Below are 26,999 nucleotides of genomic sequence, written 5' to 3' on the forward strand. Positions count from 1 at the left end.
GGCCGGGGGGGGGGGGGGGCGGTGGGTCCGGGTGTCCCAGAGGTGTCCAAGGGATGACCTCGGATTTCACCAGTTTCCTCATTTCCCCTCCCCACACCTTGTCTCAGTCAAATCCATCGAATTCAGCACTGCCTTCCTAACCTGCAATCTTCTTCCTGACCTCTCCGCGCCCACCCCAGTCTGACCTATCACCCTTACCTTGACCTCTTTCCACCTATCACATTTCCGACGCCCCTCCCCCAAGTCCCTCCTCCCTACCTTTTATCTTAGCCTGCTGGACAAACTTTCCTCATTCCTGAAGAAGGGCTTATGCCCAAAACATCGATTCTCCTGTTCCCTGGATGCTGCCTGACCTGCTGTGCTTTTCCAGCAACACATTTTCAGCTCTGATCTCCAGCATCTGCAGACCTCACTTTCTCCTTGGTCAATAAATGCCCTTATTGGTGTGATATAAACCATGAGAATAAATTTAGATTTTTTTTTACATATTGCTCTTTCTGTGAAGTAATTTTGTGGAATATCCAAACATTTGCCCAGTCTGAAACCTTATTGAACTAAGTCTCATTGATGGCAGTTATATCACAGCTTTATTCTCCAGCAAGTCATCCATGTCTTGCATTTTATTCCTAAGACTCCTGATGTTCATCTATTGAACTATTTCCCTCATATTCTTAAAATGTATTTGTCATTATATCTATATCTCATCATCAGCTCTCCATTTTTCAACATTTCCCCAACCTATCTCTTCAACCAAACTTTTGGCAATTCTTGTGTAGCACCTTAGGATAGTAAAAGTGGTGCATAAATGCAAATTTTATTCTGCAAAGGATTCAATTAGTTTCAACATGCATTTTTATTTAAGTATCTGGATGATAGGTAAGCAATATACTTAACAGAAGTTATTTTTCTTAAAGTTAAACCAGCAGTTTATCACTAATACCAAACCGTGAAACATCCTGTGAACCTGGAATAAAAACAGAAAATGCTGGAAACAGAGAAACAAAGTTCATGTTTTGGGTTAATAATCTTTCATGAGATGCTTCTGTTCTGAAGGAAGTTATTGATCTGAAGCATTAACTCTGTTTTCTCACTCTGCTGACCTCCCTGATCCTCTGGACATTTTCCAGAATATTCATCACTTTGTCATGCAGTTGAGAAAAACATTGTGTGTGATTGTGCTAGGAAATTATTTGACACCCGTTTGTCGATAAACAACGAGATCAACAGATGGAAATAGGCTTTTTGAAATGGGAATTGAACATTTAAATTTTAAAATGCTGGCTGGTACAGCATTTATTTGCCTATTCCAAGGTTTCCTTGAGAAGGTGGGTGTGAGCCTCTACCTTGAACCACTGAAGTCTATTTGGTGTGAAGAGACCCACAATGCTATTCAGGAGAACGTTCTACAATTTGACCTAATGCCACAAAAGGCACAGCAATACATTTCCAAGTCAGGATGGTCAGTGGCTTGGAGAGAAGGTTGCAGCTGCTGATGTTCCCATATATCTGCTACCGTACCTTTTCCAGATGGTAGTGATTGCTGGAAGGCTCTGTCTGAAGAACTTTGGTGAAATTCTGCGATACACCTTGTAACTTGCTAGTTAACATCAGTGATGGAGAGAATGATTGTAACCACATTTACAAATGGTCAATCTGGCTGCTTTGTACTGGATGTGTAAAGTTTCTTGAGTGCTGTGTGGAACTGAACTCATCGAAAAAAATAGGCATTATTTCTTCTTAGTCCTGACTTGTGCTGTCTAGATAGTGGACAGGCTTTGGTGAGTCAGGAGGTGAGTAGTTTTAACTTCTGATCAGCTGTTCTGCTCAGAATGTTTATATGGCTAGTCCAGTTCTGTTTCTGGTCAATAGTGACAGCCTTTACCCCACCCCCGCTATGACAGTGGGATTCTGGGCTGTAGTTAGATTCTCTCTTGTTGGAGATGTCTTTGCCTGGCACTTATATGATACAGACTCTACTTGCCACTTGTCAGCCAAAGCCTGATATTGTCCAGGTGATGTTGCTGTTAGACGTAAACTGCTTCAATATCTGAAGAACCATGAATGCTGCTGAGCATTGTGGAATCATCAGTGAATATCCTCGCTTCTGACCTTATGCTGGAATGATTATTGATGAAGTAGCTGAAGATGGTTTGTCTGGGAGAATACCCTGAGGATTTCCTGCATTGATGCTCTCAAACTGAAATGATTGACCTCCAACAAAGTCAGTCATCTTCCTTTATGTTAGATAAGTCTTCAGCCAGCATAGAATTTTCTCAGTGATTCCCATTGCTTATAGGTTTCCTAGTGTTTTTTAATGCTGCATTTTCATCATTGCTGATGATTGAGAGTAGATTGATAGGGCAGTAAGAGGCTGAGTTGGATTTATTCTGCTTTGTGTGTAGGATATGCTTGGCAATTTTCCACATTGTCAGGTAGATGCTAGTATTGCAGCTGTACTGGAACAGCTTGGCTTGGAGTTTGGCAGATTCTGGAACAGTCATTCAGTTCTGTTGCCAGAATGTTGTTTGAGCTTATTTGCTTGTCAGTATCCAATATCTCCAACAGGTTTTTGATATCAGTCTCAGAAAGTGAATCAAATTCCCTGAATTGGTGATGCTGGGGACTTCTGGAGGAGGCCAAGATGAATCATCCACTTGGTACTTCTGGTTAAAGAATGTTGCAAATGCTTTCGCCTTAATTTTGCAATGATGAGAGTAATCATTGAGGATATTCCTCTTCCTGTGATTTAATTGTCAACGACCATTCACAACTAGATGTGGCAGGGTTGCAGAGCTTAAATCTTATTCACTGGTTATGGAATCGTGTAACCCTGTTTATCTCTTACAGCTTATGCTTTTTAGTCAGTGGTTCTGTTTTATAGATTCACCAGGTTGACACCTCGTTTTTAGGTCTGCCTAGTGCTGTGTCTCGTATGCGCTCCTGCACTCTTCATTGAACAAGCAGTTATCCACTAGCTCAATGATAATGTTGGGATGGGGTATAAATGAGCCATCTTGTTGTAGATTGTGTTTCAGTGCAAGTCTGCTGCTGATGGCACACAGTACCTCATGGATGCTGAGACTTGAATTTGTCGATCTGTTTGAAGTATGTTCCAATTAGTGCACTTTATGGTGTCAAACAGTGTTCCACCTTCAACGTAAAGGTGAGATTCCTTTGCACCAGGAATGTGCAGTGTTCATTCCTACTGATACTGTCATGGACAGGTGTATCTATGACAGGAAGGTTGGTGAGGATGAGGTGAATTGCGAATTCTGCACCCATACCACTCTTAGTGCTTTTTCTAGTGGTGTTCAGCATGGAGGAACACTAATTCTTCATGATGTCATGAGATTTAATTGGATCTGGAGTCAGTGTTGAAGACTCTCCAGAATAACTCTCTCCAAACTGTTCTGCCAACTATCTCTCTAGGGTCTCCTACAGTGTGGAACAGAGCATACCCAAAGATTGTGAGGTACAGTTCTATTTACATGATCAGTCTGAGAGACAGTTCTCCAAATCTTGGCATGTGTCTCTATTTGTGTCTCTGTTTTCTTGTCTGTCTTCTAGATTGATGTCAGGTGATCTGTTGGTTTCATTCCTTTTTTTGAGACATCTTGACAATCTGATATATAGGGTGGTTAAGAGTCACCTACATTGTTGCAGATCTGGAGTTGCATGTAGGCCAAATCAGCTAAGAATAGCATTTTCATTACTGAATGCAATGGGTTTTTATGACTCTGTAGTTATTTGTTCACCTGTAAAGAGGCAGTTAATAGCACAAGGTAAGTCCTGAAATGATTAATTCTGTGAATAAAAATTAGCAATGGTTTCTTCCTTCATAGTCTGGCTATCAGGGGTTTAACACTGTGTGCCTTTATGACTGCCATTTCAAATCTTGATTTGACTGTGAATTAGCATAGATCTTATTCGTGCTATTGCTTTGATTTTGGCTTATTGTACAAGATGAGAAAAAAAATTGGGAATCCAGTCCCCTAAAAGTATTGCTGTTGGGTCATCCATGGGAGTAATTGGTACCTATGTATTTAGTTGAGAATTTGTGGTTGTAATAATTGCCAGATTTGCATTGTTCTGTATGTAGGTTTGCTCACTGAGCTGGAAGGTTCATTTCCAGACGTTTCGTCACCCTACTAGGTAACATCTTCAGTGGGGAGAAAGTGAGGTCTGCAGATGCTGGAGATCAAAGTTGAAACTTTATTGCTGGAACAGCACAGCAGGTCAGGCAGCATCCAGGGAACAGGAGATTCGACGTTTCGGGCACAGGCCCTTCTTCAGGAATGAGCAGAGAGTGTTCAGCAGGAGAAGATAAAAGGTAGGGAGGAGGGGCGTTGGAAATGTGATAGGTGGAAAGAGGTCAAGGTGAGGGTGATAGGTCGGAGTAGGATGGAGGCGGAGAGGTCAAGAAGAAGACTGCAGGTCAGGAAGGCGGCGCCGGGCTGGAAGGATCCGGCTGAGACAAGGTGGGGGGAGGGGGGATGAAGAAACTGGTGAAGTCCAAGTTCATCCCCTGCGGTTGGAGGGTTCCCAGTCGGAAGATAAGACGCTCCTCCTCCGACCGTCGGGTTGTTGTGGTTTGGCGGTGGATGAGTCCAATGACCTGCATATCCTCGGTGGAGTGGGAGGGGGAGTTGAAATGCTGTGCCACAGGTTGGTTGGGTTGGTTCGTCCGGGTGGCCCAGAAGTGCTCTCTGAATCGCTCCGCAAGTAGGCGGCCTGTCTCCCCAATATAGAGGAGGCCACACCGGCTGCAGCGGATGCAGTAGATGATGTGGGTGGAGGCCCAGAGGTGCTCTCTGAATCGCTCCGCAAGTAGGCGGCCTGTCTCCCCAATATAGAGGAGGCCACACCGGCTGCAGCGGATGCAGTAGATGATGTGGGTGGAGGCCCAGAGGTGCTCTCTGAATCGCTCCGCAAGTAGGCGGCCTGTCTCCCCAATATAGAGGAGGCCACACCGGCTGCAGCGGATGCAGTAGATGATGTGGGTGGAGGCCCAGAGGTGCTCTCTGAATCGCTCCGCAAGTAGGCGGCCTGTCTCCCCAATATAGAGGAGGCCACACCGGCTGCAGCGGATGCAGTAGATGATGTGGGTGGAGGCCCAGAGGTGCTCTCTGAATCGCTCCACAAGTAGGCGGCCTGTCTCCCCAATACAGAGGAGGCCACACCGGCTGCAGCGGATGCAGTAGATGATGTGGGTGGAGGTACAGGTGAATCTGTGGCGGATATGGAAGTTTCCCTTGGGGCATTGGAGAGAAGTGAGGGGGGAGGTGTGGGATTCCCCTCCCCTATCATATATTTCCCTCCCCTCCCCTATCAGCTTTCCATAGAGACCACTCCCTCCGCGACTCCCTTGTCAGATCCACACCCCCCACCGACCCAACCTCCACTCCCGGCACCTTCCCTTGGCTACTCCTTTTGTTTGGAGAAAGTGGGAGGATTGGAAAGAAAAGTTGTTCAGGGTGAGGACCAGTTCGGTCAGTCGAAGGAGGGTGTCGGTGGAAGGGTACTGGGTGGTACGGCGGGAAAGGAAGAAGCGGAGTGCTTTGAGTCCTTCGTGATGGGGGATGGAGGTGTACAGGGACTGGATGTCCATGGTGAAGATGAGGCGTTGGGGACTGGGGAAGTGGAAATCCTGGAGGAGGTGGAGGGCGTGGGTGGTGTCACGAACGTAGGTGGCTTCAGTGGGCCTCTGGGCGAAGCACTGTTGATAATTCCTGTTTTCTGTTTATATGTTTGGGTTGGTGATATCATTTCCTGTGGTGGTCATTTCCTGTTCTTTTTCTCAGAGGGTGGTAGATGGGGTCTAATTCAATGTGTTTGTTGATAGAGTTCCGGTTGGAATGCCATGCTTCTAGGATTTCTCATGCGTGACTGTTTGGCTTGTCCTAGGATGGATGTGTTGTCTCCGTCTCAGTGTGTACTTCCGTATCTGTATGTAGGGATACTAGTGAGAGTGAGTCATGATGTTTGTGGCTAGTTGATGTTCATGTATCCTGGTGACTAGTTTTCTGCCTGTTTGTCCAATGTAGTGTTTGTTACAGTCCTTGCACGGTATTTTGTAAATGACATTAGTTTTGCATGTTGTCTGTCTAGGGCCTTTCAAGTTCATTAGCTGCTGTTTTAGTGTGTTGGTGGGTTTGTGGGCTACCATAATGCCAAAGGGTCTTAGTCTGGCAGTCATTTCCAAAATGTCTTTGACGTAGGGGAGAGTGGCCAGGGTTTCTGGATGTGTTTTGTCTGCTTGTTTGTGTTTGTTGCGAGAAATCTGTGATTGTGTTCATTGGGTACAACAAACAAATCAAGTTAGACCCCATCTACCGCCCCTGAGAAAAAGAACAGGAGATGACATTGTGTGGTGAAACGGTTAAAAGTTATGTCCCAATACATGTGTGAATCTAACCGGAATGGAGGTGTTGCTTAGTCCCGTGTGAATCTTATTACACACCTCCCCGTGTGAATCTTCTTATCTGTATGTAACCAGAATGGAATGTGTTTTTTAGCCTTGCTCTGCTGTTCACATGAATGTTTATATCTGGAAAAGAGTATATCAGCTGGAAATGTCTCCAGTTCGGTGAGTCTGCTCCGGGGTTACGTTTAACCGCCGAGCGTGGGTTGTTGGCAACCGCTCTACGAGAACTGACGGCTCCCAGTTCCGGTAACATGTAGAGTGAGTATAAGCCAGACCCGTTGTAAGTATGAGACCTGGTTGTGGCGACGCTGCGGGGAATAAAATGCTCATATTCTAGCAGACTCGCCTCTTGGTCGTTTGTTCTGTGTCAGACTACTCTCCTACGAACCTGACCTTGAGAATTTTTTAAAACACATTGTCACAGGAAATTATGTCACCACAGGCAATGACATCACCAACCCAAAGAAACCCAAATATATAAATAGAAAGCAGGAATTATTAACAGCGCTTCGCCCGGAGGCCCACTGAAGATGTTACTTAGTAGGGTGACGAAATGTCTGGAAATGAACCTTCCAGCTCAGCAAGCAAACCTACATCCAGAACCTCAACCTGAGCTACAGATATTCTCAAAACTTGCTAAGATTTGCATTGTGTCGAGGAGCAACTGTTAATACTTTTGCAAATGTATATTTTGTTTTGAAAGACTTTGTGTTCATGTTATTTTATATTTTTGGCTTAAGTTTTAAAATGCATTATTTCAGAGTAAATCTGGTTATATTTCAATCATGGTTGTCAGAGATGAGTGAAAACTGTTGTATGAAGTATATTTTGGCAAGTTCTACTTTTATATTATATTTCCACACTCCAGTAGAAATCAAGAGATTTCTACTGCCAACATCAAGACATTTATTTATTTTCATCATTACTCTACCCAACCTAATTTTAAATGTACCATTACCATGGGAAGGCATTGGTCCAGTGGTATTATTGCTGGGCTATTAATCCAAAGACCCAAGTAATGTTCTGGGGACCTGGATTTGAATCCCACCATAGTAGATAGTGGTATTGAACTCAATTTAAAAAAAAATCTGCAATTAGAGTCTAAGCCCTGGTTAGACCACACTGGGAATATTTTTTTCAGTACTGGTCACCTCATTATAGGAAAGATGTGGAAGCTTTAGAGAGGGATTTACCAGAATGCTGCCTGGATTGGAGGGTAGGTCTTAGGAAGAAAGGATGAGGGAGCTAGGGCTTTTCTCATTGCAGTGAAGAAGGATGAGAGGTGACTTGATAGAAGTGTACAAGATGATGAGAGGCATAGATAGAGTGGATAACTAGAGACACTTTCCTAGGTGGAAATGGCTATCACGAGGGGGCATAATTTTAAAGTGATTGGAGGACGGTTTGAGAGAGATGTAAGAGGTTGGTTCTTTACAGAGTGGTGGGTGTGTAGAATGCACTGCCAGCAGTGGTAGGCAAAAGTCAGGACTGTAGATGCTGGAGATAAGAGTTGAGAGTGTGGTGCTGGAAAAGCACAGTACGTCAGGCAGCATCTGAGGAGCAGAAAAATCGACATTTCGGGCAAATGCCCTTCATCAGGAAGGCCAGCAGTGGTAGTAGAGTCAGATATGTTAGGGATATTTAAGCAACACTTGAATAAGCATATGGATGATAGTAAAATTAAGAATATGCAGGTTAGTTTGATTTTGGGGCAGGATGAAAGGTCGGCACAACTTCAAGGGTGAAGGGCTTGTACTGTACTGTTCATGTTCTAATGACCATCATGAAACGATTGCTGAATGTTGGAAAAACCCATCTGGTTCACTAACATCCTTAAGGAAAGAAAATCTGCTGTCCTTACTTGGGTTAGACTACATGTGACTCTAGACCCACAGCAATGTCGTTGACTCTCAACTGCCCTCTGGGCAATTAGGGATGGCAATAAATGTTGGTCTAGCCAGTAATCCCCTCATCCCGTGAATGAATTTTCAAAAATTCTGTTTTTCTTTGTGTTTGAAATGTTTACATTTCAATGCAAGAGTCGACCAACTATTTATGTAGAATGCGATTCATCAGTTTAATCTGTCTTTAATATTTTTGAGTTGATACTGTCTGATACATGCACATTGTTTGATTTATTTGTTTAACATGTAAAAATAACTTGCTGCCAAACAAGGAGCTTGCATTAATATGAGGCATATTGACTTGCATCTGTTGTGTAATGATGTGAGGTGCTGCATTTTGGAAAGACAAATCCGGGCAGGGCCTCAACACTTAATAGTAAGTTCCTGGGGAGTGTTGCTGAACAAAGAGATCTTGGAGTGCAGGTTCATAGTCCCTTGAAAGTAGAGTCATAGGTAGTTAGGATAGTGAAGAAGGCATTTGGTATGCTTTCCTTTATTAGTCAGAGCATTGAGTTAGGAGTTGGGAGGTCATGTTGCAGCTGTACAGAACATTGATTAGGCCACTTTTGGAATGTTGCGGGCAGTTCTGGTCTCCTTCCTATCGGCAAGATGTTGTGAAACTTGAAAGGGTTCAGAAAAGATTTACAAGGATGTTGCCAGGGTTGGAGGGTTTGAGTTATAGGGAGAGGCTGAACAGGCTGGGATTGTTTTCCCTGGAGCGTCGAAGGCTGAGGGGTGACCATATAGAGATTTACAAAATTGAGAGGTATGAATAGGTTAAATAGACAAGGTCATTTCCCAGGGGTGGGTGAGTTCAGAACTAGAGGACATAGTTTAGTGTGAGAGGGGAAAGACCTAGAAGGGAACTAATGGGCAACATTTTCATACAGAGAATGGTGCGTGCATGGAATGAGCTGCCAGAGGAATTGGTAGAGGCTGATACAATTCAGCATTTAAAAGGCATCTGGATGGGTACATGAATAGAAAGGTTTAGAGGGCTATGGGCCAAGTGCTGGCAAATGGAACTAGATTAGGTTAGGATATCTGGTCGGCATGGATAGGTTGAACCGAAGAGTCTGTTTCTGTGCTGTACATCTTTATGACTCTATGACTTCCAACAAAGCAGTTTTTGTACTATGTAAAAAATTTTAATATGGAGCACACCAGCACCAAATGCTTATTTTTAACATTTTTACACCAAATGCTTCATTCACAATTAACACTAATATCCTTTTGCAGTGCATTGAATGGCATTCCTGAAAACTTGAAGGAAGAAGTGGTTAGTTGTCTAATCAGTTGCCTAAAGAAAGAAATGTTGATTGTGGATAAATCCCATATCAGGAAGGTGATTGATTCCATTGCAGCTTGCATGGAGAATTTTAGCCTGGGTAAGATTTGATCAATTGCATGAGATTGAATATTTTTATGTTCAAGACTTCTATATTGCTTTGTTAAAATCCCTATGTTCTTCCTACATCTTACATTTTTCTTTGGTGTGTATGCAGCTGACTTGTGCATGAACTTTGAACTCAAGCAGTTAGAAGGACACTATTTAGCCAATTATATTTGAATTGGTTCTTCACTTGAAACAATCCAAACTAATGCAACGTTAATAACTATGTGATAAAGCAATGCTCTGTGTTGATGACTTTCTTCAAACTGCTTTTTACTCTTTCTCTGTATGATATTGAAAATTGACTATCCCTTATAATTTTCCAGCTGGTGGAAAACTGCCTTTCCTATGCCTTCTATCATTAGACTTTGCCAGGCTTTTGATTTTAAAAAATGAAGGTTTTAGAGAAAGAAAAGACCAACCTGAGGTCCTGGACAGGAATGAATAGGAAATTGATAATGTATTATTATTGCTTCTAATTATGATGCATGCTTAATAAAGTAATCACTCTGATTTGTATCCTCACAGGTGAAATGTGTACACAGTGCCTCTATTTGGAGGGTAGGTTGTTCTGTTTTATATTTGGCTGCACTTGTAGACAATGACAGTGCTAGATGGAGCAACAAATGCAGATATGAAAAATCGCAACATTGTTTTTCAATTAATTTTAATTCAGAGTTGTTTCAAGCTAACAACTGTAAATACTTAGCAAGTTTATTCATTTTATTATTATACCATGTTTCATTCACCTCCTGTATTAACCACATTCTCAATTGAAAATGTTTAAACTTTGCTCTCCTTCCTGAGTCCATAGTGTTTGTATAAGTTGTTAATAATATTGGTCTCAGCTTTGCACCTTGAAAAAAATCTGTTTACATGTTCCACCAATCTGAATACTTGCCTTTCAACCATATTTTCTGCTTTATAGCAAGTTCACCTTCTATTCTGCTGTATTCTCGAGGGATGGTTGAAGTTTTCCAGTTTCTCAGATTCAGGAGCTGAAAACAAATTATTGTTATTGCTGTTGTAGTATGCTCTGACATGACATCACCGGTGCAACTGTGCATACATGGATGGATCACAGCATCCATTTTGTATTGGCACAAACACTTTGCTCAAGTGTTGAGTTTGGAATGTTCTCTTACACCTGTTAGTTTTATTTTGTTACAATCGTTCCACTTCCTTTGTAATCTTTCATCAATAAGTTGTACACAAAGTGGAATTGAGTGAACTGCTCTTTATTTATGAAATTTGGCCACATCCTCTTGGTCTTGACTCACCGTATGCATATCTTGTCTTCAGTGTTAAACCAATCAACTTAAGTTGCTTAGTCCAAACATTTGTGATCACCTTTGGACAGTTGTTTAAGACTAAATGAAATGCTTTACTTTGAATTTAATTTGGAACATGTTTGGGTTGGTGTTAATGCGTAAAAGATTCCAGTAACATTGGTTCCTTGTTGAAGTGCTTGAGCATTTTTAGTACCCTATCCCACATGTATCAATACAATAAAAAAAAATTGAAAGATGTGCAATACTACCACAATTTTAGTAGATTACGTTTATTTTTTAATCAGAATGACATCTTTGCAGGTCCTGGGCAAAATGTTTTACCCTTGTCTTTTACCACTTCCAGTTGCCCATTTCAGAAAGCCTGACTGTTCACCTTGGAGTCATTATTTGGTTTCGAAAAGCCTGTTACTGTTTGGTAAAAGCCGTCTCTGAGACCAGTCAAGGGACTTTGAAACACAAATAATAGTGCCATTCTGAATTGTCATGAATTATTTGTTATTTCAACTTTGGAGAAATAATCACTACACATTCTTTGTAAGCTAAGCACGTTATAGCTGGGACACCTTTTGTAAAATAATGAGACTCCACATTGCATTTAAGACAGTTGTATTCAAAGAGGCCCTTTCTAAAGTCCTTCTATAGAAAAATAGTCAATGACTAGAAATATAACTGCTTATAACTTAGCATAAAAATCATTGAAGTAAGTTGTAAATTTGCATTTGTAAATACTTCTATTTTACTTTGTAGTTCTTCAATTTCTGCACATGACATTAGTGGATTTTAAGCTTCAAAATATGTGAGTATTTCTAAAAGTTAACTTTGTTCAGGGCTCAGATATGATTAGATATCAAAGTATGTGAATTAAGCAAAATTCACCAATTATTCAAAGACTGTAAAATTAATGAATTTGATTGCAAACCTACATTTTTTTTTAATTGTGCATTTGTGTTAAGTGCTACAGGCAGCCTTAACTCAGTGTAGGATGTTGCATTACAAGTGGAATGATAAAAATGCCTTGACTAGGTTAGAAGCTAGGTATTAAACATGTGAAGATAATATATAATGCTTGAGTAGCATGAACTGATGCATTTTTTTGAGGCTGTGGTGAGCTGAGTATTCTATTTTACATTGTATTCAGGAATGTCCACTAATATTGGGAAAAGCCCATAACCCAATAATTAATCACAGTTCATACTACTGGCAAAAATCTTTCAATCTGGGTCAGAATCCCTATTTTGAACCCAGACGAGACTAAAATTTGCCAACATTTTTGAGCAAGCATCTGGGTGAGGGGACCTTCCACCTGATGCAGCACTTATGAGTCAACATATGAATCCTTGCAGTCAACAGCACAAATATACTGAAGCAGCACCTGTTTTTTAAAAAAAATTGCAGTAAGTGCTGTGTTTTACTGGTCTTTAAGCCATTTTGACAGCTATTGAGAGACTTGTGAAAGCTAAGCGGGTTGAGGGGAGAAGGTGGATTCCACACGCAATTTCATGGGATGTGCGTAGAGTGGAGGATGGATCTGGTCAGGGGAGTTGGGTCCATATTTCGATTAGGAGGATGTGTGTTGAGACCAGTGGTTTCAAGCTGGGGATGATTAGGGCGTTGTTGCCATTCAATTTACGTTAGGGAAACTTGGGTCTGAAAGGGGTTCCCAGATAGATGGGGGGCTGCTTGATCTGGACAGAATGGGGTGGGGTCAGGTCTGGTTGTGTTTGGAAGCCGTTTACTGAATTGGGGATCAGGATGGTTGACAGTTTCAGGTCTCTTTGGAGTCCCAGGTAGGGGAATGCTGTCAGTGGTGAGTCTGGGATATCAGTTTTATTGTTGGCCAGGGGTTGGAGGAATTTATAGTTTTTCAAACTTTTCCTGTTTTAACTGTTTTGGTCAGTGAACTGGAATCATTTTGAAGTCTATCCTTCCAGTTCCAAATTGGAGAATTTTTTTGAATGTTTGCAGATGTTGTATAATTGCTTATCAGAAATTTCTGCTTCCCAGGCAATTCCCACTGAGTCAGTTTTGTTGGGAGTTCTTTATAGTCCTGAATCATAATACCTCTTCATTGCTGCAGTTAATTTCTTCCCATTGGAAGATTTCAGGCCGCTATTGTATGTTTGATTGTTTTCATGCTGCTGCTGAAAATACCATCCCACACTACTTCAAATTGGGTGAATAACCAGGCACCAAGAGCTTTGCTTGTAGGTCATCTGCACGATGTAAATATGCCATTACAGAGGAACCTCGATTATCCGAACGAGAGAGGCTAGCACTATTTCATTCGGATAATTGATTATTCGGATAATTGATAATTGATTTCCTCTGTAGGACTCGTGTGTGTGTGTGCGTGTGTGTGTGTGTATGGGGGGGGAGGGAGGAAGAGAGAGAGAGAGAGAAAGGGTGGGAGGTCAGTCATTAGAGACGGTGCCTGGACTGTCCAGGGCTGTTCTTGGCAGCATTTCAGTGAGCCGAGTTCATTTTTAATCATTGTACATGTAAACAAAAGTCACGATCAGAGTTGAAACAGCTCTTTGACTTAATGTTTCTATCGGGACCTTGAGATCTCTTTCGGATAGTCCGTAATTCAGAAAATTGATATTCGGATAATCGAGGTTCCTCGATTGTGTTGCATGATTTTTGAAATGCTTTTATGCATTTTTCACATGGAAAAATAATTGCCGATAATTGCAGAGTAATCATATTCAAGGTCATATTTTAAATCTCTGTGATCCAAGTTTGATTAAGATCAAGCATAATATATTTTATTGCATTTATTTCTGATCTGAAATGCAGTTAAAGGGGATGAAAAACCTGTAAATTTCACATTTATGACTTTGATTCATTAAACCATAGACTTTGCAGACTTTCTATTAATTTTTTTGCAACAGATATAAATTTTTAATCATTTCTTAAAATGTATTTTTGGGGTTGAAAGATGACTATATTTAATTTTGCTCTAGGAACCTTGGCGGGCAGCATATTCTGCAAAACAAGCTGATGCATGATTTATTGGCAGCCTTGAAAGCTACAATGGTCCTTGTTCAGAAAGTTCAAGAGAAAATACATGACGTTCTCTGTAGAAATACTGAGTCATCTCTCTGGGAAACTATGTGTGGGCTGCTCACATGCGTTATTGAAATACTCCTAGATGGTAAGCTAATGTTTGATGAATAATTGCATTTTACTGGGGCAATGGGAGTGGACATCAAATGCCTTTTCCTCTTAAGTCAAAGCACATGATTTATTAAGGTTGGCTGCATGTCTTGTACCTTTCTTCCCACTTTCTTCTTGTTTTTTTCCTTACTATTCAGGAGATTTCTTACAGACTGTTCAGAGTACAGCAGGGATGGCTGCACTTCTGTTTATCAAGACTATTGTGGACTGTGATGAATTATTGCCAAAATTGGTGAGTGGGTCTGCTGTTTAGAGACCTAGAAGCTAATTTTGACTTTGACCTAAAGCTCTGGAAGATGATCATTTGATGTGGATTTAGGCCATTCTGCCAGGTCTTTAAGATTGCTACTATACTGACGATACTAATGTTTCCTTTAAAGCCTGTCTTTATACTCTTTAAATAAATGATACAAAATGAAAGAATTAATTTAATTGACAATACTTAGAGGTATTGTAATTAAAGCAGAATTTCAAAAATCTGTGCCCAAATTTTATGTCTAGTTGAACTTAATTGTATGTTTTAGTAATGGAGAGCAATTTTCTATATGAACTTAATGTCTTATCATGATACCAGATCGTTCAACTTAAATCCACACATAATGATTGAAATTACACCAAAGGATTACTGTGGGCTAGATGGGTTAAAGATTTTCTCCTGCCTGAAATGATGGTTGTGATTTTAACAACAGGGCATGTTGGGAAATTGAAGTGATTTTTTTTGTGTGGAGGTGTGGTATTGGAGACTGCTATTTAATATAAAAATTGGACGCCTTGACTTCTACCTGGCTTCAGCTTGTTTTTAACTGGCTTTAGTTTGGATGGGTAAAGCCTGCACTTGAGGATGTTTGGTCAGGAAAACATTGTAAAATTTGGAACATGAATGGAACTTATGCCTTTCTGCGTAGATATACTGTTGGTCCTACTGCTCACCATTTTCAACTTGTATTCATTGCAAGTTATGACAGAATAAACCTTTTGAGCTGACAGGTGGAGGAAGGTATTTCTAACATCATTTGCTGTGAGATGCTTTATTCCTTTATTTTTGACCATTTTTAAAAAAGTCTTTATTTTTGTACTTGAATTGATTTTCTTCTTCTTTGAAGGTTCATGATCTGCTTTTTAACTCGAATCAAAGAGCTCATGATGTACCAGAATGGCTAATTCAGAGTTGTGGACAACTTTACAGTACTCCACCTCCCGATGATGTGGTTCTTTTCCTAAGCCAGGGATCCCTGGCCATGTTGGATTGGAAAGGTGGAAAAATGAGAAATAGTGGTGAACATCTACTATTAGATATATTGACTGTTCTCCTTTCACTTAACGCACGGTAAGCGAAAGGTAGAGCATTTGTATCCTACAGTGAAATGTTTTTCATGTGTGCTGTTGGATTTCCAACTGTCTTTTTTTTTAGAAAAGTAAATTTTTTAGTGCAATGATAAAATCGCTAACTCAACCCTCATGTCTTAGTGCAGACTGGTAACTACCTGAAACTTAGTAATGTAAAAACTGTGTTATGCCTTAACACAAAGTAATTTATTTTCATTTCTGTAAGACATCTTTATTCCTCTTCTGTTTCTGCTCACCTGCTTCTGAAACCCTCTGAAACACTTGTCAGCTTTGCACTTTGTATGCTGTGGAAACTTGACCTCATTCAATACTCTGTTGCCTATCCAGCCAGCTCTGTTCCAGTCACCCATCATCCCTGTGAGCCACATTGGCTGTTGGCTAAGCAAACACCTTTAATTTTAAAATTGTCAACACTGTTGTCAAATCCTTCGATGATTTCACCACTACTTACTACTGTAATTTTCTTTGTCTATAATTCTGTGAGAAATCTATGCTGGTCAACTTCTGATCTCCTGAGCAGCCTGATTTTAATTTTGCAGCATATGTACTATGCCTTTAGCTGACAAACCAATACCTTCCAAAATTTCTGTCCTAATTTTTGCAATAACTCAACTTCCTTTGCTTTCCTTCCTCTAAATGTTTGGCCAAAAAGAAACATATTGTTATCTGTATGAATATCCTTATAGCTTATTGTTAAATTTTGTTTAACGCTCTTGTGAAGCATCTTGAAGTGTTTCACTATGATAATATAAGCTGTTGTCAGTAATTAAATTTTGTTTTCATTAAAAACAAATGCTAAGAGGGATTTTGTATCAAATGTCATGTAACTGTAGCTCCAGTTGTTGAAGATGGTTGCGTATTTTTGTGATAACAAGCTTGGAGTTATCCGAGGTTCTATTTTGTTCCACAGTTGATTGTTACCTTCATTAAGAAGGCATTCTTTTCTGCTCAGCTAGCAAGAGCTCATGCAAATAAGCATTTTAATTTATTAGAAATTAATCAGGTTAAAACAAATCAATGGACAATGTAATGGCAATATTGTTATGAATACACTAGCTGCCTTCATGTAGTAATGTGACAACTAGTTTGTGTCCTAATCTCGCGTTGTAATCCTTGAAATGTTCTTTGAAGTCATGAAGCAATTTTCCATTCCAAATGTAATACAAATTGTGCCAAAAATCCAATGGCAATTGTAAATATGCACACTTTGTTATTTTTGAAGCTGTATTTTCCATTTTTTTGACTCCAGTTTGAACTTACAAATCCATAGTACAATTTTAGAGCCTTGTGAACATTTCCAGTGAACTAGTAGTTGGTTCACAGTAAATAATCCATTTTAGCTTTTGCTAGGTCATTTAGTCTGATTTTAGAATTAATTGATCAACTTTTTCCCATAATTAGAAGTCTTATTATCTTTGTGCGCACATTGGATAGAGAAGATAATAGAATCCCTACTGAATTCAAAGTTTAGGATTGCCAAGTTACTCAAGTTCTGTATGGAACTTATTGCAATTCTCCTTGGTTGTTGTACCATGTGCCTGTGTAATGCTTTGTGCCATTTTCAGTTTTTCTTCTTGTTCTCTGCATGATCCAACTAATTTCAATGTAACAGAAACTCGTGTGAAAATTTAGTTTTATAACCAGTCAAGATGGTCACTCAGATTCACTTTCCAATCAAAAGTCAACAAAATATTATGATATCGATTTTGATTTCAGTCACAAGCTCTGACTCAAATTGTTGGTTCGATGTTCAAGTTTATCTCAGAACCAATTCCTGACTAACTTGATTAGCTATTATTATTTTATATCGATACTTCCGAATCTAATCGAGAGAAGAAATTGATGTGTACCTTAGTCTAATTGTTCATGCATCACTCTTGAATTAGTGCAATCAGTTTGTATTTTTCAGGCAGATTTTTTTTAAGAAAACACAACAGAATCCTCACCTTGAGGGGTGTAAGTTATTGTTCAGTATTAAGAAGGCAGAAAATGTGAATGAATGTGCATGTATGCCAGGCTTTTACAATTAATTGTGCTTTATTTGTTAGACATCTTAGAGCTGATTGTTATGTAGTTAACTGATGTGAATCAAAGTTTAGATAATTGAAAGTATGTTTGAACCCTGCCTGATTGGACAAGTACTCAGATTTACTTGATAGCTATCTTGCATAATAATTGTTAATTCAACTTCAAATAAATGGTGAATTGGCAATGCTAAGTTGCCCATAGTGTTCGGTGCATTAGTCAGAGGGAAATGGGTCTGGGTGGGTTACTCTTCAGAGCGTGAGTGTGGACTGGTTGGGCTGAAGGGCCTGTTTCCACACTGTAGGGAATTTAATCTAATCTAAATTTCGCGATGGTGGGAGTGTCTATTAAAGAGTAAAGTTGCTCAAGGGAGGCAAAAATAAGATTTATATGCTTTAATTCAAAAGGCTTATCTCCATCCATTAGCAGTTTTTGCCTAGATTGAAGGACAAGTAAAAGACAAACTAAATGCAAAGGAGTTCTGTTCAGGCATGTTCCTTAAAATAGTGACAAACCAATTCAGTACCAGATACCTATTTTAAAACTGTTGAAGTCAAAGGTGATGCTGTAAAGATGTTTGCAAGAGGGTGACCTTGTGTCTCAGTGTTGCACCACTCCCATAAATCCGCACTGCTGCATTCTTGTGATTGGGGGAATGTCCTTATTTGCTTTCTTTTGGATGTTAAGATTTTTAAGAATGAATTGGTATAGTAAGTAAAATTTATACCTTTGTTTTACTCTTGTTTTAGCTTAAAGGAATCCAGTATGGCAATGTCGGTTTCCAGAAATCTGAGTCTTTGGACTACTTCTGCACTAGATGCTCTCCATGTAGATACGTGCTCTCAGTATCTGAAAGATTCTCTGAATGGAAACTCTGAAGCCATTCAGAAGCTGCTTGAATACATATGGACACATTGGGAACATCCTTTGGATGGTGTGAGACATCAGACTAAAACAATATTTAAAAACATTTTAAAAATTCACCAGAAGACCATTGATGATACTTGTGTATTAACAGATCCTTTCTTCTTAAATATAACACACAACTTAATGAGTCTAGAATGGCATATCAAAGGAAAATATGTTTTACTAGGTTGTTTAGTGGAATATTTTGGTACTGAACATATATTAACTGTGGATGAGTCTATCCCTAAACAAGTTCTGGGGATAAATCTTGAACAATCTCTAGCTACGTATGCAACTGACTTGTTGGAAAAAATGTTTGTGAGTCATAAGAATCAGTTAATGTCTTCATCCGAGTCTGGTTATTGGAGTAAACGATGGCATGACATCTGGGTATCTCCATTTCTTATGAAGCTGTGTGAGGAAAAACCAAGCCAAACAACTTATATTATTGAATATTATCTTCCCAAACTATTGAAGTGCAATCCTGACAGCTTGACCTTCATGATCAAAGAGCTTCAGTCTTCTGACAAAGCCAGCAATGTTGGTGAGTAGAAGAAAAGAACAATAGCAGTTACCTATCATCCTGCAGATTGTTTTAAATTGAAAATTTAACACTTTATTTTCGGAAGTGAAAATCTGCACCTGTTTAATTCTTTCCTTCTGTTATGCCAAAGTGTGAATAAATACTTATTGAAAGGGAGAATGACCCTCTCTTGTCTGTGGACTGATTTGGGAAACTGTAATAAGAAAACCTAATCCTCTTGTAAATCTGTGTTAGTTCATCTAAGCATTTTCAACTTTAATATTATTGAATATTGTTGTTTTACTTAATATATTAGGAGGCCACAATTGGCCTTTGCAAATGTTAATTTTTGTCATTGAGTCACCTCCCCTCATATCTCAATGTTTGGTCAAAGAGTTAGGTTTTTAGGAAGGGCATTCAAGGGATTAACATTTTAGCAGCTGAGGACTCAGTGACCAATCAAGAGACCAGAATTCCTCCAACCGATATGTTGGAGGCTTGAAAGGCTGCAACAGATAAAAGAAATAGGAGGCTTAGCTGCAGACACTATGGGTCGTCAGGGAGGGGGGGAAAGTTAGCTGGACCCTTCATTTGAGGAGGAGGTCTTTTATACCCCCTTAGGATAGAGTCTTCAGATTTGATTAATGGTCAACAACACAATGGTGTGACTCCATGTGAGGCAGTTAAGGGACCAGACGGCAGGGTTCTGAAGTCTTTGTGATTGTCCAATAGGATTGAAGTTTTCTCAGCTTGTTTGGATGAGAAAGTTGGCTGAAGAGTGGATGAGGAGAAAGTGAGGACTGCAGATGCTGGAGATCAGAGCTGAAGAAGGGCTTATGCCCGAAACGTTGATTCTCCTGTTCCTTGGATGCTGCCTGACCTGCTGCGCTTTTCCAGCAACACATTTTCAGCTCTGAAGAGTGGATGAGCAAACAAACATGACACCATGGTACAGGCAGCCATCGAAATGTGGGATTTACAAGAAATGTAGTGTTAGTAGGGGCAGTATAATGAGAGGAATTGACACTGTTCTCTCTAGCAAAGAGCATGTGTCCATGTGGCTGTGTTGTTGAACCAGTGTCAAGGTTCAGGGTATCGAATATGGGCTGGCGAGAACTTGCAGTGGGTAGGGGAGGATCTATTGGTCATGGTCCATATTGGTACCAACAAGAAGATGTAGAAACACAAAAAACAAGTATTTTAAATTTGAAAAACAGCTATGTTGCTCTGAAAACTGAGTGAACTGAAGTAAACTGGGATAATAGACCAGCAAAAACATTGGAGGTGATCATAGAATCTCGTGCAGTGTGGAAGCAGGCCATTCACCCCATCAAATCCATACCTTCTCTCCGAAGCGCACCTCACCAAACCCACCCCCCACCCTATTCCTATAACCCTGCATTTCCCATGGCTAATCCACCTAGCCTTCTTGTCCCTGGTCACTATGGGCAATTTAGCTGGCTAAACAGTACAACCTTGAACTGTGGGGGCAAAAACCAGAGCATCTGGATGAAACCCTCACAGATGCTGACAGTTGCCTGAGGGTGGAATTGAATCCCTGGCGCTGTGAGGCAGCAGTGCTAGCCACTGAAGCATTGTGCTGCCCACATAATCAATGTATAAACACACACTAAGTAATAATAGAAACATAATGCAGGGTGTATAATATCACTGTTATTCTTTATTTACAGCATAAATTTCTTAAATAATAATGAAATTTAGCCTTAAATAAAACTTCTCTTTTGCACCCTCAACTGACTACTTGGACAGCATGGAGTTCACAATAATACAGTTATCTTCTGGTGTTACAGGCATATTTTTGCCTGTTTCAGAGTGCAGGTTCGTAAGGTGTAAGTAAGACAAAGTTCGCTGTAATTGCGCAAAAATGAATGGTAGGTCAGATGACTGAATTGAATATAAAAAATGGCAGAGAATACCTAAAAGTTTAATCGGAATTAATCGACCATGAGAAGAGGCTAGCTAGAAATGTAAAATATATAGCAAGATTGGTATCGATTTAAAGAAAAAGTATTTGTCCTTGAGAATGGGTATAGTGGATCATAAAGAAATGGAAGATAAAATAAATAAATATTTTGTCTTCGCTATAAAGGATACAGAAAAAAAATCCCAGTAATACCTGGAAATCTTGAGGTTGGAGCAAGAGAGAGAGTAGTTTGGTTAAATTATTAGCACCAGGGAAGCAGTATTGTGCAAACTGGGACTAGCGGTGTTTTTAAGTCTCTGGCTCCTGATGGACTTCCTCCAGGGGCTTTAAATGGCGACTAATGAAGTCAATGTGTTAATGTTAATTTTACAGAATTTATTAGACCTGGAAGGGTTCCATTTGACTGGAAAATAGCAAATATAATCTCTGTTCAAGAAGGGAGGCAGAAAACAAGAAACTAAAAGTCAGTTAGCTTGATGTCTGTGGTGAGTAAGTTCTTAGAATCGATCATTAAAGAGGTTTAACGAGGGAAAAAAACCCGGGAAGAATCTGTATGCTTTGTGAAAGGAAAATCCTGTTTAATCAATTTTTTGGAATGCTTTGAAGTTCTTTGCATCTGGGTATTTTGGTACCTAAGAGCTGGTCAGATTCTTTCCGGGAATTCAAATTTCCATTTGAATTTTAGATTTTTAGGTTATTGGGTTTTAGAATTTTTTTATGGTCACAACTACTTAAGTACAAGAGTATAGTGAAAAGTGTATAATATGACCATACATGTGCAAAATAGTAAGAGAAACGAGAGTGAAAAAGTTAAGCATTATTTCACAGAATAAGTAGAAAAATAAAGATAATAGTTAAGATTAAAGTCTTTCATAGTTTTAACTGGGAAAATGAAAGAATAAGTTAAAAGTTCAACAGTCTTTGAGTCCTCCATTTATCTTGCTCTCCGGGAGACCTCCACTGTCTATACTTGCTGCTGTTGCAGTTACCATCGCTGCTGCTGAAGCTGCCGCCTCGCTGATCTCCCCTGGTGCCTTGGGGACATGCAGGATATACTTGCATGCCGAACCAAGACACCATCAAGACCCCCGAGGGACCAGGCCAGGACCCGCCACGAGCCGCCGAGGGACCAGCCCGGGACTTGCCATGGTGAAGGTGAATACCAAAAAATGGGGGGAAAAGAAGGAAATGAGAAATAAACCTAAGGAGCAGAGGAGCTCTGGTTGGAGCATGCTACTCCTTTGCCATCTTCGTCATCTAAAAGGTTATTGTGTAAATTGGAGTCCGTAGGAAAGGAGGTAACATTTTAGCATGGATAGAAGTTTGCTTGACTGGCCAGCTGGCAGAAAACGAAGCTTGCATAAATAGGTCCTTTTCAGACTTGTAGGATGTGACGGTTGGGTCCTGTTCTGACTGTCAACGTTGCACAGTTTATATCAATTACTTGGATAAAGAGCAGTGAAGACTTGGTTGAATTTTTAGATGACGTAATGATAGACAGGAAATTGTGTTGTGAAGATGGTGCAAATCAGTATATAGGTCAGTCTAGAAGGGGGTATTGTTTAACATGAGAATGACTTCTCAGGACTGAGATGAGAATTTCTTTGAGGATTGTGTGTCTTTAAACTTTTATGTTAGAAGGCAGTGGAGATAGGGCCATTTTTAAAATGGCTGTAGGTAAATTCTTATTAGACGGGGATCACCAGTTGTTGGGGATAGATGGAAATATTGATTTGGTAAACAAACAAATCAGTTGTGACCTATTAAGTGTTGGGGCAGGTTTGAAGAGTTTATTTATGCACTTTAATAAAAATTTTCATATATAGTATAGCATTTGATGTGGAGTTGTCTATCTTGCAATAACGTTTTGAATGTCAATGCAATAGTTCTTTTTTCTCGTTGTTAAAACCATAACTTGACAGAAGATGATTAGACCTGGTTGATTGCAGAGCTATTGAAAGTTTTCAAATTATTAAGAGCAGAGCATGAAAGGCCTAATTACTAAGACAGTTACTTTGCGATTGCAATTGATGATAGAGAATTATTGGTGTGGGACATTTTTTTCTGTTTCTTGCTACTTTTCATCAGGAAATGAACAAAACAAATTAATACAGAAATATTCTTTATAACTTCCAATTATGGAGCTTTTTTATTATGTTAGTGCTGTTCTACATTTTGCTGTGTACATTGTATTGTCACTGAGTGTCACTTAAAGAAAAATAACTGAACTTTACTTAGTCTTTTTTCCTGTAAATTTCCTCCGTCCTCAGATGTGGAGGTGTAACATTAGAATGTCTCAGCCTTCCCTCAAAAATACAATATCAACACAAGTGTGAAAACTCTAGTTGGAAATTTCTGCACAGCTGGGTCATTTCAAATAGTAAGGTCAAATATAGAATAAGAAATAAATAATAATAAGAGTCATTAAGATAAAGGTAATTGATTATTCGCTCAATTTAACATGGCAGTAGAGAACTGTCACTTCACAGTTTTAAAATGCCTTCTCTGAAAGTTGTATGTTAATTCAAACTAGCGAACCTGGTTCAAGCATTTAGTGTGATTGGATAGCTATAATATGTCACTGATGCTTATATTTTTGGATTGTATTGTGTTTCTTATCTTAAAAGTGAACTTCTTTTGAATTGCTGAAAAGGGAGACTTCACTATTTTTGTCTTGCACTCATCATGACACACTGGAATATCAAATTTAAAACAATCACAGCAATTGGCAGAAAGATGTAAGTTAGTTGGCAAATTGATCCTGATTGACCTGCTTTAAAAATCAAATTGTGAAATTTTATAAAGATGTACCATTTGTAAATGACAGATTCTCATATTGGAATACGTGAGATCTTTATATTTGTAACAAGTCAGTATTGAACTTATTTCTGCACTGTCTTTCCAATATTTTTATTCTCCAGTTTGTTGCATCATTTAAATCAATGTTTAGTTATCATATAAATATTGGCTATTCTTTCATCCTGCAGGATCTTTGGGATAGAGCCATTTGGCACCTTGGGCAGGGCGGTATAAGTGCAGCTCTTTTCTCTTTTCCAATTGAAATTGTACAATTTGTGTATTATTTTGCTGACTGAAAACCACTGACATATAAGAATTTGCTTTCATTAAGTTAGTGTGCTGATGAGTGAGTGATTTGGTGAAATATATTTCAATATTTAGGTTGTTTAACCTTTTCTGATGCTCTAGAATCTGTTTTGCTTGAATTAGGTCCTTTCAACAATCGAGGTGCTCTTGGAGCACTCATGACCTGCTTGAGAGCAGCTAGAGCTCAAGGACTGTTGGGCACTGCTGAGGAATCTGCGTGGGATGAACTGATACCCATTAGCCTGATAAAGCAGGCTTTAGTTCATAAACATGAACAGGTATGTACAGCAGTATTAAATAGGTTCTTAAATTGTGATCTGTGAACTTAAGTTAAATTGTTGTTCTCTGCACGTGATTCTAAATTTATAATGAACCTTCACTTTAATGTTCCTGAAATTCATGAATACAAAATGGTCTTGGAAAGCACTGCTGGGAACTGCGACTGATCAGGACAAACAAGTTCCTTTTCGCTCCCAAAAGATGAATGAAGCATGACACTATTGACTCCATTAACCTCCGTTCCATCTCCAGTTGAGTGCAAAGTGTGAAACCTTAGGATGTTACTCCATTATTTCAAGTTTCAAGTGAGGAACAGTGTGATTTAGGTTGGAGCCTTCCCCCTGTAACTGATCAGTTGAATTCTATTAAATTGTTCACTTGTTTGGGACAGTGACTAAATAGGATTTGAGTATCTGTTCTATTCATTTTGAGCAATGAATAATGGGTTCATCTCTGCCAAAAGATAATATATACCCTAAAGTTTTGTATTTTGTATCCCCCACTTAACTCATTCAATATCCCTTCATAAAGAGTACAAGTAGAGATTCCGGATGTATGAAGATATCATAAAATGGGAGTTGATCCGTTTTGGTTTTTTTGATCTTAAGTGATTAAAACTTTGTATTGAAAGTTTGTTTTACGTCATACAAAATGTTCTTGAACAATTTTCACCAGGTAACCCTGCAAATCATTGCATTTGCTAGTACTCTGTGCTGGTAAATTGGGCAGTTTCAATAAGTTAAATTTCACACATCGAGATCAAGGAATGTTTTGGATCCCTAAGCATTAGCAATTGCTTGTTTTCACCTAAATTCTTTGGACTTGAGTTAGGTCTGTTACTTTGAGGAGAGGAGTTGTACTGGTTATTAGGCAGGCAGCAGCTCCATATGAGCTGAATCTCATTGCTTTGGAAATTTTAAAGCATAATAAGTCTCTGTGCATGTTGTGCACTTAGAGTCATAGAGATGTACAGCAAGGAAACAGACCCTTCGGTCCAACTCGTCCATGCCGATCAGGTATCCTAATCTCATCTAGTCCCATTTGCCAGCATTTGGCCCATATCCCTCTGACCCCTTCCTATTCATACACCCATCCTGATGTCTTTTTAAATGTTGTAATTGTACCAGCCTCCATCACTTCCTCTGGCAGCTCATTCCATACACGCACTACACTCTCCGTGAAAATATTGCCCCTTAGGTCCCTTTTATATCTTTCCCATTTTCCTCCCTGGAGCTTGAGATCTGGGGAGTCCTTAAACTGATGTCCCTTTAAGGAACTATCAGTGGTTGTGTTTAGAATACTGAGATTGATAATTAGAATTTAATGCTGTCTTGTGTGAAATGGATATATGTTTATGCACAGAGCATTTTAAAAATATTTCTTTATATTGAACAACTTTGGCTACCTGAACATCAACTTTCCAAATTTCAGATTATCCGAACAAGGTCTTCAGGTCCCTTTTCATGTATTTCAGTTGAGTTGGGAAAATTCTACTCTACATCCATTTAATGCATCACTTTATGAATTTGAACAGGAATATAGATGCAAACATGCTTTAATAAATAATTAACTTCAAATATATACTCGAGACATGATGTTAGAGTTAAGTCTTACACTTTTTTATAAAAAGGCTCTCCAAAACTTATTCTCTCCAAGGACGAAGGTTTGTGACTGAACCCACAAGAACATGCGTGCAAGCCGGAGCTATGCACTGTAACAGCAAGATTCCATCTCAACATTGACTTGCTCCATTTTGCAAACCCAACAGTTTATTTCCTCAGCTCATTCTCTGGAGAGTTAAGTCAAAAAATGTGCTCGCACTTTTCATTTCCGTTGCTTTTTCCTCCCGTTATCCCATGAAGACTTTTTTTTCCCCAAACAAAAAGTAGTTCAATATCTTGCAGCTGACAAGAAAATTTAATGTAACTATTTTTTGATGGTGGAGAGCAAATCGCAGTGAGTTAGCACATATGAAAATAAACAGAAGGAAAACTTGGGAGGAAACACGAGGAAGACATTACCCCCCTAAAAGAAAATTGATGAGAGGATGGAAACTGAAGATAGTGAGAAAACCTTCCCCCTCTCTCGTGTTCCCCCTTTGTGCCGCTCTCTCTAAGGACTTGTTGGTGGGGAGGGAAGGACAACATTTGGTTAGTCTGGACGATGGGACAATACTGAACAGAGATGCTGGCTGCTGTTGAGGACAGGATAAACCGAGGAAAATATCAGCAAAACATTTCAGACTTCAGTCAAACTCTAACACAAAAAGTGATTTTATTTGTAAAATATTATGAATTTGTAAGCAATGTCCAGTGTTTGTACACATTTTATCAATTGAATGAAATAAAAATTTTGGCGTAATTCTATTCACTATTGGAGCAGTAATCCAAACAAAATACTCCGCGCCTGTCTCGTTCGGATAATTGATTTTGTTCTGTATTTTGTTTTGTGGCATTTCAATTTCTGAATCACCCAGCTTTAAAACATCCATAAAGCTGAACATACAATGAATTATTTACATTGTTGTGATTCCTATGTAATATTGTTATTGGATATAAGGGTTTGCCTTTGAACTGAATAATGGTTCTCAATTGAGAAGCGTTTCCTTTGGTTACACTGTGGAAATGTGTAAATTGTATTCAGGCTCAAAATTGAACAATGAATAACATATCTTGACTA

At 39.3% G+C, this 26,999-nt stretch overlaps 1 protein-coding gene across 3 annotated transcripts in view; it reads left to right on the plus strand.

Annotated features, from left to right (window-relative positions):
- LOC122552759 (thyroid adenoma-associated protein homolog) overlaps window positions 1-26,999 on the plus strand; it is a 381,744-nt gene that overhangs the window by 9,437 nt on the left and 345,308 nt on the right. For all 3 annotated transcript variants that reach the window (XM_043695687.1, XM_043695686.1, XM_043695688.1), the window contains 8 exons: window positions 9,568-9,716; window positions 10,250-10,282; window positions 11,761-11,809; window positions 13,977-14,167; window positions 14,328-14,422; window positions 15,294-15,517; window positions 18,312-19,012; window positions 24,165-24,319. In XM_043695687.1, coding sequence (XP_043551622.1) covers window positions 9,568-9,716; window positions 10,250-10,282; window positions 11,761-11,809; window positions 13,977-14,167; window positions 14,328-14,422; window positions 15,294-15,517; window positions 18,312-19,012; window positions 24,165-24,319 — 1,597 coding nt within the window. The remainder of the gene's footprint in view (window positions 1-9,567; window positions 9,717-10,249; window positions 10,283-11,760; window positions 11,810-13,976; window positions 14,168-14,327; window positions 14,423-15,293; window positions 15,518-18,311; window positions 19,013-24,164; window positions 24,320-26,999) is intronic.

This window comes from Chiloscyllium plagiosum, chromosome 9 (assembly GCF_004010195.1).
Source record: "Chiloscyllium plagiosum isolate BGI_BamShark_2017 chromosome 9, ASM401019v2, whole genome shotgun sequence".
In the NCBI taxonomy this organism is placed as follows: domain Eukaryota; kingdom Metazoa; phylum Chordata; class Chondrichthyes; order Orectolobiformes; family Hemiscylliidae; genus Chiloscyllium; species Chiloscyllium plagiosum.